A 12,156-nucleotide genomic window follows, 5' to 3' on the forward strand; every position below is an offset into this window, starting at 1 on the left:
ACACCATTCATGACAGACTCAAACTATACTGGCCATCGACCATTTTTTTAATGTCCTAACGGACTGAAAAGCAGCCGTACATAAGTTGCTGTTTCCTATAGACCTCCTGAGGAAGCGATGTCTTCATTCGAGATACAAATAATACGGACTGTTCGTTTGTCATTTGCCGTATAAATATTACACTTCCAAGTTTGTGCGTTTCTAATATTATAATCAGATCTGAACTCATTATTTTAAGGTAATCAGTAACATTTCCCGCTCTTCATTTAGCCCATAAAATCCAACATTACCTTTTGTCAGTGGGTTTCAATAGGGCCCCACCTTCTTCTTATGTATTGTTGATGAAATGGAGCCTTAAACTAACGTATTAATTTCTTTTACCAAGAAAACTCCTGAATTGTGAGTTTTAAGTTTTATTATTTTACCATCAGTTTCATCTCATAGAGTTGGTTTTCGCTGCTGGATTTCGTGTTTATGATGAACGGCCCCTTCCTGTCCGCGCTCCAATGTAAGAACAGCTCCCTGTTTCTGGTTTCTGTTCAAACCATAGCATAGTAGGAATCAGATCATTGTTGCCATGGAAATGTCTGTTTAAACCGTATTGCATCGGTAGCGGAGGTTTCGACCTTTTGTAAGGGGTCTCTTGTTAGGTCAAAGCAACCCACCTATTTGACGTCTTTAAGTAAATTCCACATTAATCTTACGAGTGTATGTTTTAGTTGAACATCACTTCTTATTTCACAGTTTCCCATTACGACATCGTTAAGTCTACATTTCTTATTGTATTATTTTTCGTATTTTAATCGTACGCTCATTGTAACTCAGTCTTGACTTTTTTTTTTTTTTTTAAAGCGGGATAGAGCTGAATCTTATTTTCTCGAGACGTTGAATCTAAATGTAATGTTTTTCTTTCCGGATCTCGTCTTGAATCGCCTTTCCTGTTTTATTGTCTGAAGTGATCTTCATTTGAATCTCATATTCTTCTAATAAGTCTCAGGTCGAATCCTCTTTTCTGTAAAAAAAATTCTAACGTATAATTTATCATTCTAATGTCTTTTAAGAGATCTTCGCTTGGATCCCATTTTCTTTGAAGAAAAAAAAAACTCCCCTTGCATCCTTTTTTTTATCAGAATTCCGAGTTAATCCTGAATCATTTTAGCTGTCTACCACTCGAATCTTGCTTCAAAGTATTAGACGTCCTTCGTGTTATATCAAAGGAGTTTAGTTGTTTTATGAAAATGAATCTGACGACTGAATAATTTTGTAATAAAATAATATGAAAAAAAATATGCATTGCCCCTTCATAGGGTACTTTCATGAAACATATTTTTTTGTCGGGCTTTTCATACGTCATCATGCCTCTCAGGGACTTCTACTAATTTAACGTCACACAAATCCTTCCGCCCTGAAAGGTCATCATATTCCTTCGTCATTTTGTTTTATGAATCTTTTTGTCATTTTATCGAAGGTTCCATCTAGAATCCCATTTTTCCTTCTCACTTTTCATGATTATTGAATTTCTTTCGTCATTTTTTGTAGCACGGTATATTTTGCCTTATAAACTTAAAGAAACGTTTACCATTCTCGAGTGGTTTTTATAAAATATTTTATTCCTACTTACACTTCATGGAAAGTCCTTCCTGTCAACTTTTCTATAAACATGTTATATTCCTTCATAATACTTACCTCGAAACTCATTATTTTGATTTCATTTTTTTCTCATGAAGGCGTCACATTTTTCGCGAAACCTTCATTCTAATAATATTACGTCAAATTGTGACCCTGTTCTTCCTTTCTCACGAAAAGTCACATTCTCCACTCTGCGCTGTGTCGTCGCGAAGCGCATTTTCCGATCGCACTTTTCCTGAAATGGACCTCGGCGTTTCTGTCTCCCCCTACCCTCACCATCCCCTCCCTACATCACCCCCACCCCTGGCGGACAAACGGGTTTGCAGGACGGGGATGAAGTCTCCCCTACCTACCTACCACGCCCCCACCCGGAGCGGAGAAACGGATTTGCAGGGGTTGGGTGGCTGTGTCAAGTCTCCCCTACTGTCACCCCGGGGAGGGAAAACAAGATCCACTCGGATTTTATATATCATTGTGGATACTTTCCGCGAAAATTCATATAGCGTTTTTCTGCATTTTTCAAACAACAGCCTATGATGGCGGCGTCATTTCTTTCCATAAAGCTCCATATTCTTTCTTACTTTTCCGGAGACGTCAGCTGTTCCTATGCGCGGTTGGCGTCAGTTATTTCAGAATGAAGAATTCTAGTTTCTATGTGAGAGCGTTGCTTTCAACCAAATAAAATATTTAAAGTGTGTGCTTCAAAATGAATGCCAAATTACACGAGAGTTGTAATATATTGCATTATTACATTAATAACCCTTTATTGAGCTCCCCTATATTCCACTCAGTGAAATATAGTGAAATTATGCTCTCCTTTGCATGTGAGGTTTCCATAGCTCTCTCGTCCTCTCTTTCTCTCTCCCCTTCTCCCCCTGAATCATCAACACTTCCTCCGCTTTCGCTTTCTCTCTTCTGATTCAAACGTACCTCTCTCTCTCTCTCTCTCTCTCTCTCTCTCTCTTCTCCTGCATCATCCGCAGTTTCTGCATTCTCTTTCCACTGTGCTAATTCGAGCACACCTTCAGGATCTCTCTCTCTCTCTCTCTCTGCTCGCGTGGCAAAGGGACTTTTGCAGCACTCTCCATCCCTTGGCCTTTGCTTTGGAAATGTGTCGCTGTTGCAGGAAATTAGATTAGAAGCGTTTGTCAAAGGATGTCCTCTGTATTTTCTCCTTTCTAATCCCCTTTGTCACAGATTAAAAAAAAAACATATATTACCGGATATTAGATTACAGAATAACACGAGGCGATTTTTTCAGTTTCTCGATTTTATTCAGACATGCGTTATTTTTTAGAATAGGTAAAGTGGGAGACATTAAAATAGGAAAAAAATGCTGAAATGTTTAAATATAAAGGCTGTCTTTTTTTATTGTGAAACTAATCAGTTTTGTGTAGATGTGTACACTGAAAATTGATCCGTTTTTAGAAAAAGCTTTGACGCTGCGATTAAACTGTGCGCTTTTTTAATTGGGAAAACGCTGTACAATTTTTACATTGATATATTTTTATTTCATACATACTTACATACATACAAGCACAAAAGATGTTAGCTTTAAGAGGTTTCCCAGAAAAATAGGACTTGAATACTTTTTCGAAGAGGCAGGTAGAGCCAGAGTGCTTCAGAATCCACAAGTGGTCGGGCCAGTTACTTATTGAGTCGAAAAGCTACTCATCTCAACGATAATCCTCTGGAATGAGACTGTTCGATATTTGTTGCATAGCCCTTGAAGAATGTCCTAAGCAGGGCTTGACCAGAGCTTATTTCATAACTGAGAAAGTGTGTGTGAACTCACCCCAAGGTTTTGCATTCAACCAAGAACAAATTGGTCAGCTTATGCAAATTCCACAAAGGTTTTGGTGTGATGCATTACAGCTTGCAGCCTTCCATGGCAAAATTTGAATTGAATCGTTTTACAGTAAGGTCGGAATTGTAAATTCATGAGTGCCTGAAATTGAGAGGATTGTGTCCTTATATTGGATAACAATTCATAACAATTAAAAGTGCGCCGAACTTTCTTCGGCGCGACCGAGTTCTCTGTTATAGCTCATAATGCTGCATCAGTTGCGGCCCATGAAACTTACAGCCACGCCCGGTGGTGGCCTGTTGTATACTGAGGCTAGAAGGCTGCAATTTGGTATGGTTGGTGATCTGAGGGTGGATGATCAACATAACAGTATGCAGCCCTATACCTTCAGTTGTTTTTAAGATCTAAGGGCGGAGAGACAAAGCCGTCTCAATCGTTTTCTTTTACAGAAAACTCAAAATAAGCCTGAGTACATCGAAACAGAGTTGAAAATACGCGCACACGCATGCACGAGTACCTGGTCTCCTTATGTAGGTTTTGTGTCCATATCTTCCTGTTTTTAATGAAAGGGGACCTAAAAGATTCTGTTTTTCTTTCAAAGAAACAACCTCCTACCATTTGCGAGTATTTAGGGTATTTTGAGATGGTTTGTTCATGTAGAGAGAATGCATTACACAAGTTGGTGAAGTGTTTATAATGTATGGAGAGAGGATAAGAACGCCTAAAAATGCTGGGCAGATGGGTTGTGGGAGATAGTAGAAAGGGAGCTTAGCGATAACTAGCCAGCGTGAGATTGTGTGCCCGATAGAGGCGGATGGTACAGCGTATTTTAGTATTCTGTGAAGACGCAGAGGTATACCCAAGTGTTACCGAGCGTTTCCAAAGCACTGCGGTTCTGTAAAGAATTTGAATTCGAGGACTAGCATTAGTGAGGCGAGCTTTACGATCATTGAACTTTGAGCTCCGATGTATAGTATATAATAATATAATAATATATATAGTATATATATCTATATATATATATATATATATAATTATATATTATATATATATATATATATATATATGTATTTATTTATATTTATATACACACATATGCGCATGTGGGCGGGGAGCATGTGTACATGTAGCAAGAGGGAGAGGGAGATGGGTACAGAAAATGCAAGGTATGAATATGTAAAGGAAAATATCAGGAACATTGCCTTTACATCTACCGTAAACTCTCATATCTGAGTTGAACGAACCAGTTAGGTCTAATTTCTAGGAAACTTTATCGGGTTTAAGTAGCTTTTATCTTAATATATTTAATGGTGTTAAATTATTGGAGCCAGAATGAAGTTCAGATATAAACTGTGAGAATTATCGAGGGAACTAAAAGAGGTTTAGGAAGAGATGAATAGAAAAATCTTGATCGTTATTATATACAATAGAGTGACCGTGTACTGAAGCAGAATTAATCTGGGATTAAAGTTGACTTTAGAAGGCAGAGGTAAAAAAAGAATTAAAGCTAATCAGTGAGATATAGATACTTTTATGGATGACCTTTAGTTTTATTAGTTTAATAATTGGGTGAGGCCAAGAATTAAATAAATTTGAAAACTTCCGTATTATCTAAATCGAATTGGGATTAAATATGAAAATGAGTGACTCAAAGGAAGATTTAGAAAAAAGAGGCTTTAATATTCGAAGTGTGTATTGTAAAATTATGAGAAATCTTTACGAAATAAAACACTCTTACAGGAAAGTCATGAAAAGATGAGCACCTTTGCAGGTTTGAAATGTAGGAAGCATGTGCAGCGTCGCTTGCCTAAATTAGACTGGAATTATTAGAGATAATTTCATAGAGCTGTAATTAAAAAAAATTGTAATAAAGTCCATAATGAAAGCCTAATATTGAATGACTTACTTTACACGCACACACACACACACACACATATATATATATGTGTGTTCTGTGTGTGTGTGTGTGTGTGTGTGAGTGTATGTATGTATGTATGTATGCTGTATATGTATACTCACACTACTGTTGCATTGCATCCTTTTTCAACGCTCCTATTATGCGTTGCTTGTACGATTGTTCCCGGGATCATTATGTAAAATCTTCGTAATATATCATTTCTGCTTTTGTATTTGGCCTCGTCCCTTTGATGAGTTAAGCACCGTTGTCCGACGATGCCACAGAGGGACACTGCTGTGAGATTAACAACTTTATGAATGTAATATAATAATAATAATAAATGTTTACAACTACCATTACTATTACCAATAATAATAATAATAATAATAATAATAATAATAATAATAATAATAATAATAATAATAATAATAATAATAAATCGAGTAGAGGCAAACGCTAAAAGTAATCATTGTAGGTTTTCCTTCTCTTTCAGCTGGGATGTTGCTCTCACCGTCCAACGCCGCCTCATCGCCAATGGGCGTCATTCCCCCCGTAAGCGTAGGCCTCGGGGCTTCCGGAGGAGTAGGAGTGCCCCTGGAAGCCTGTAGGGTCTCCCCGTATGTGTCCCCGCTTCGTTTGCACCCTCCTGCCTACGACCGGCTTCCCTCGCTACCTGCGCTCTCGCTCGACCCGGCAATTCTCTCGGCAGCCCACCAGGTAGGCAGGAATGACAAAGGGGTCCAGCAGAAGCTGCAATGACTGGGAAAGTTGTTGGAATGAATGGGAGAGGTAGTAAAAAGTAGTTGGAATGCATGGGAAAAGTAATAAAAGTAGTTGGATGCATGGGAAAAGTAATAAAAGTTGTTGGAATGCATGGGAAAAGTAATAAAAGTAGTTGGAATGCATGGGAAAAGTAATAAAAGTAGTTGGAATGCATGGGAAAAGTCATAAAAGTTGTCGGAATGCATGGGAAAAGCAATAAAAGTAGTTGGAATTCACGGGAAAAGTCATAAAAAGGAATTTGAATGAATGTGTAAAGTCATAAAAAGTAGTTGGAATGAATGGGGAAAGTCATGGAAAGTAGCTGGAATGCATGAGAAAGGTTGAAAAAAGTAGTGGGAATGAATAAGAAAAGTATTAAAAAGTAGTTGGAATGCATGGGAAAATTAATAATTTGGATGCATGAGAAAGGTAGAAAAAAGTAATTGGAATGCATGGGAAAAGTAAAAAAGAATTATTGGAATGAATGGAAAAAGTAATGAAAAGTAGTTGGAATGGGAAAGGTAGAAACAAGTTGTTGGAATGAATGGGAAAAGTAATAAAAGTAGTTGAATGAATGGGAAAAGTAGGAAAAAGGAGTTGGAATGAATGGAGAAACTAATAAAAAGTATTTGGAATGAATGGGAAAAATAGTAAAAAGTAGTTGGAATGAATGTGATAAGTAGTAGCAGGGAGTCATAAGTGTCCGAAGTAACTGAAGGAGACTTTTTAGACTGTACAAGGAAATGAAGTAACTTGAGAAGGGGCTGAAGTGACTGAAGTATGAGCGGATATAGCAGGTAAACGGAGCCGAAGTGACCTGAAGTCTCTGTGGACGCAGCTGGGACGACGAGAAAAATAGTTATAATGACTGTTGAAGTGACCGAAATGACTGGAGAGAAGAAACAGAAGCTGGCACGAATTTAACCGTGGCTGAAGTTACATCACTTTTGAAAGAATGACTTTAACGGTATAGCTCGAATGACAAAAATGAGCTCAGTTGACTGGAATTGTGTATAAAATTCTTTCAAGTTTCCTGAAGTGACTGTATAAGTAGCTTAAATGACTTGAAAATGATCTCAAATGCTTCAAAAACTGGGTGAAGGACTAAAAATATACGTGGAGAGTTTGAAAATAGTGGCTCCGGTTTCTGGAAAAACAGCTGTCGTCTAAAAAGTTTCTGAACTGGTAGGCGTCAGTTGGATTGACTTGTGAATGAGCTGAAATGACTTTAACTGAGCTATAGTGGCGGGTAAAAATGCGGTCATGACTGTGAAAATGTTTCGAGTTACTGGCTTAAAAGGTAGACTGGCAAAAGACTAGATAGAGTAACAGACAGAAACAGGGTGGAATAAATAGGAAACTATCTTCTGTATCCTGAAAGTAGCTGAAAGCAAGGACCATTAACACCCAAAATTAGTCGAAGTTGTGAAAAACGTAGCTATACGGAGACCGGGAAGCAGCTGACGATATACTAGGTGTTGCTGGATGACAGGGAAAAGTGACTGAGGTAGCTTGAACTGAATAGGATAAAAACACAAAACAGATAAGTTAGAGTGGTTGTTATGAGATGTAGAAGTGAATGGTAAAAATGATTCTTATTCTCTGTCCCTCCCCATATCCCTGCAAATCCGAGACTCGAAGTTTTGAATGAATACTTATTGAACGAAACACACACACACACACACACTTCTCACATATTAAACCGAGAGTGCATTTGAACTAATAGAAGTCCACTGAAAATCACGCCTGTGATCCAGATATGAGGAAGGGTCTTCATTACCACGGATATCTCCGTGTTTCTGCTTCCTTCTTTATTTGTTGGACCGTCTAGAAAACAGTTTCATCTGACATCACTATAAGAGAACATGATAATAGGCATAGATTGGCATCACTCTTTTTTTCAGTTACAAGTATACATGTGCGTGTGGGTGTGTTTTCTATGTTTAGTTGCTTATACTAGGACGGAATTTATATAATTTCCCAAATTATAAATGATTTTCCAAAGCTTCTTTATTGTCGGTAAAACCTGCATTTGTTTATATGAACGCATAAGGGATTTATATATATATATACTATATGTGTGTGTGTGTGCATGGTCGTATGCCGAGAGACATATGCGCATGCTCCAAGAGAAAAGAAAGGGATGACCAGTAATAGACTTAATACCGAGTCATTTTCAAAATCACTGCAGTTGAATTGTTCTCTTTAATTTATAAAGATTTTTTTCCCCAGAGAAAAAGCAAGTAACAGCGTCGGTTTAACAGACCGTTAGAATATTTGTATGAATGTTAATGCGCTCCTTTTTTTATGAGAGCAATTGAGATTTTTTTTTGTTGGAGTTTTACCGTTTTACCAACACAACTTTTCACCAGCAGTTTTATTTCCTTGTTATTAAGCAGTTGCAAAGCGATGTTTTCTTATCAAGTATTGTTAATTGGATGGGTTTTTTATGGCAGATTTTCATTTGTTGATGAAGGTTTATTGGAATTAAATATTAATTCATCTTTTTTTTTAATCTAAAACGTGTATCTGCAATGTTTATTCTTTGATTTTTTTCTTTTAAGTATGAACCATTTTGTATGTGAATTATTATAATCACTGTTTTTCCCCTTAAGGCTATTAAAAGAAATTGCGATCAGCTGGTCTGAAAGATTGGTTTTCATGCCCTGCCAACCTACCGGTCAAAAATGCTCCTGATTTCACTTAAAAATTTTAATTTTAATAGGCGCCCTTACACATGAACAAATCAACTGTTTGCAACAGCGTTCAGTATTTGAAACTGCGAATCAGCAATAATTGGCGGCTGTCGTCATTACTGCCTCTACACTTTGACAGCCATACTTCCAATAGGCATCCTATTGTACGCGAAATTTGACGCACTGTTGACAGTCAAAGAGCCGACCATCATCATGAAACCGTCAGACCCGCTGGCTGCGACAGTCTTTGTGCCCTGAGACAGCGGGAAATTGCCAGCAGTCGAAGCAGTAGGTACTCTGAAAAGTGCCGTCTTTCATTGCTGGATTCTCACAAGTGGTGCAGCCACCACCAGTAGTAATTCAAGTGCATCCACCAGTGGCACTTCTCAAAATACCAGACTGGCAGACACTGCCCGGAAATGCGCGTCTGCGTTGTGACATGAGCTCGTTTGCTGACCTCCTTAAACATCTTGGCGCTTAGCTTTGTACTAGTCCTCCATTCTTTGTTTCATTATATTCACGTGAGATTAAAGTCTAGACACGTTCGTCTCAGGAGGCCTTACGTACACCACTTCATTTGTGATATTGGCTGCAAAATTTAAAGAGATAACAAAAGGGACTCGGATTTAAATTTCGTTTATTTTATCGTTTTGTATTGTAAAGCTGACATGAATGTGATCTTTTTGTCCACGCAGTACGCAGCGGCTGCGGTGTCCCTGAGTGCCGGCATCCAGAGCGTCTCCAGCGCCAACAGCAGCACCACTAACAGCAGCAGCAGCAACAGCAGTTCCAGTAGTACCAACGGCGGTGGCGCGAGCGGAAACTCGAGCAGTAGCGCCGGCAGTGCTGCCAATCCCCTGACTTCACCTCCTCTGCTCTACTATCCTCACCCGACCTATCCCTTGGCTCTCTCCGCCCTGGCTGCCGCCGAGAGAATCTCCTCCAAGAATTCCTCCATAGCCGAGCTCAGGATGAAAGCCCGCAAGCACGCCGAGGCACTAGGCCTGACTATGCCCCAGACCTAAGAGAATTCGGCGTTCTTTTCTTTTATCTCGTTTACTCGTTGCTTCTTGTTATGAATGTGTACAATACCAGTGCCAAAGATGATGTAACTTATTTCCCTGTTATGCTACTTTACCTGTTTATCGATTTTTCTACTCCCTAAGGTGTCTTCTGGACTGAACTGCGAAGGAAAAAGTCAGCGGTAATGATTCCTTTTCAGTAATTTCAGAAATCAGTTGGGTTCCAGATTTCGATGTAAGGAAAGATTTGTTCTTCTGAAATCTAAGTCGATTTCTTTGTACAGAAGCAGAAATATAGTTATTGGTGCTATGGGAACCAAAAAATGAATGCATGCAGTGTGCCAGTATTCCTCATTATGTATCAAATATCGTTATACCTAATTTTCATGATGCTTTTTAATCATTGTGTTTAGTATATAAAGTATTCGCTGTCAGATATGTTTCCATGTATCACACAGTAACTCCGAGATCTGTATCTGAAAGGTGTCTGTTTTTTAGTATTTCAGTTTCCATACACTTTTTCATTTATTTTTATTGTATCAAATATAACCATTGAAGGTTATATAAAAAAAGAAGAAGTGGGGATTGAGTTCAAGATTGCTACGATAAGAGGAACTTTGAAAACCATCTTTTGAGTCGTCTATGTAATGGAGGTCTCTGAAAGGTGAAAGTATTCTTTATGTAGCCACTGGATAAGTCATGATTGTTTACAAGCAACTCCAGACAACGAAATATATTTTGAAAAGCAGATCGAGTCCAGTTCACATAAGTTTCACTTTAGTTAACAAGAAAGGAAATACCGTTCTCATTTGCCAGTATTACGTGTATATGTATATATGTATACCATATATGTATATATGATATGTATATGCATACGTATGTATATGTATATATATAATTAAAATAAAGGTAATTTCTTGCGAATTATTATTATTATTATTATTATTATTATTATTATTATTATTATTATTATTAACAAGAATTGCTTCAAAAGACTGTGTGACTACCTTTCAAAATGCCTCATAGCCGCTAATAATTCAAAGGTTATTCTTTAGGAAACTGAGGGCAAATGTCACAGAAAATGGCAGCAGGGTTGGATTTCTCCACCAATTTACTTCTGTGTAATCTGTAAATACTGTATGATCCCTGTAAATACACTCGTGACCGTATTTATATAAATCAATGTGAGCACATGATTTTGTGGTTACTGTATCATAAACGAAATTCCTGGAAACCGTTTTTCTGGATGTCTAGCAAAAGGCGAGACGCTCCTGCCCTTCTCCAAGAGAAAGCGGGAAAGCTGAGTGAGCCTACGGGACATTAAAGTGTACATTGCATTAGTATTTACCGTGAGTGTGCATACATGTGTATATGTACGTGTAATATATGAATACATACGTTCGTTTTGACTGCGAAGGGAGAAATGTCTGAGTGCAGGTATGTGATATACGGAATGTGTAAAGCAACATTCAAATAGTTCGATGTTTACTGCTTAAGGGTTAAGAACCAGCCATTTTGTGTTTTGCTTAGTCTTAGGATTCTTTACTTAACCAAATACTATGGACATACAGACAAGAATGAGACGTCTTTGATATATATATATATATATATATATATATATATATATATATATATATATATATATCTTGAGAGAAGGAGAATGTTACAAAGGTATTGGCTCATGTATTTCATTTGTGACTGTTACATATTAAGGCTTTTTCAGTTAAGCAGACAGATGCACGTTAAATTGATCCTGTTCAGTTCATGGTTTTTTCACAATTGCTTTAAATACTTCTTCAAATATTTTTTTTTAATTCAGTAAGTTGGCGTCACTCTGGTGTTTGCCGCCGTTGTTCTTATGATTGGTCACTTTGCACTGGTCACCCCCTACAGTTCTGATCCTCAGCTGCGCCACTTGATTAAATAATTAGCTAATTTACTGATTTGTTAATGAATAATTGTAAAGAAAATCAAGGAAAGAAATTTCCCTCGTTGACTGGAAAGAGTTACAGTCCTTTGTCGTAGAAGAAATCGCTCTCTCCAGTTTAATATTGCCTTAACAGGCTCTTCAGCTGTATAATATGTATGGCGTCATCACCTCGAAGCGACTAATTATCATTACCAGTAGTATAGTTATTACCATTAGTGTTGCCAATATCGTTATGTAGAATATTTTAATGAAGTTATAATTACCTTACATTCGAAGCCGATTACAATTGATCAGTTGCTAATTTATAGTGCAATAAACATCCTTTCCGTTAATTGGCTAATTACGTTGCACCAGTATGCCGGGTGTTGCGTTGCAGTTCTTGATCAGGAGGGAGAAGGGAATGAACCGAGTGT

General features: G+C 37.8%; 1 protein-coding gene across 2 annotated transcripts in view; it reads left to right on the forward strand.

The window, feature by feature from the left end:
• LOC135196924 (short stature homeobox protein 2-like) overlaps positions 1 to 11,390 on the forward strand; it is a 162,515-nt gene extending 151,125 nt beyond the window's left edge. The window contains exons 5-6 of one of the 2 annotated variants that reach the window (XM_064223761.1): positions 5,809 to 6,050; positions 9,487 to 11,390. In XM_064223761.1, the coding sequence (XP_064079831.1) occupies positions 5,809 to 6,050; positions 9,487 to 9,816 (572 nt within the window). In that variant the 3' untranslated portion in view covers positions 9,817 to 11,390. The remainder of the gene's footprint in view (positions 1 to 5,808; positions 6,051 to 9,486) is intronic. The other variant, XM_064223762.1, reaches the window with a different exon arrangement.
• Positions 11,391 to 12,156: the final 766 nt, after the last annotated feature.

Source organism: Macrobrachium nipponense, chromosome 18 (assembly GCF_015104395.2).
Source record: "Macrobrachium nipponense isolate FS-2020 chromosome 18, ASM1510439v2, whole genome shotgun sequence".
In the NCBI taxonomy this organism is placed as follows: domain Eukaryota; kingdom Metazoa; phylum Arthropoda; class Malacostraca; order Decapoda; family Palaemonidae; genus Macrobrachium; species Macrobrachium nipponense.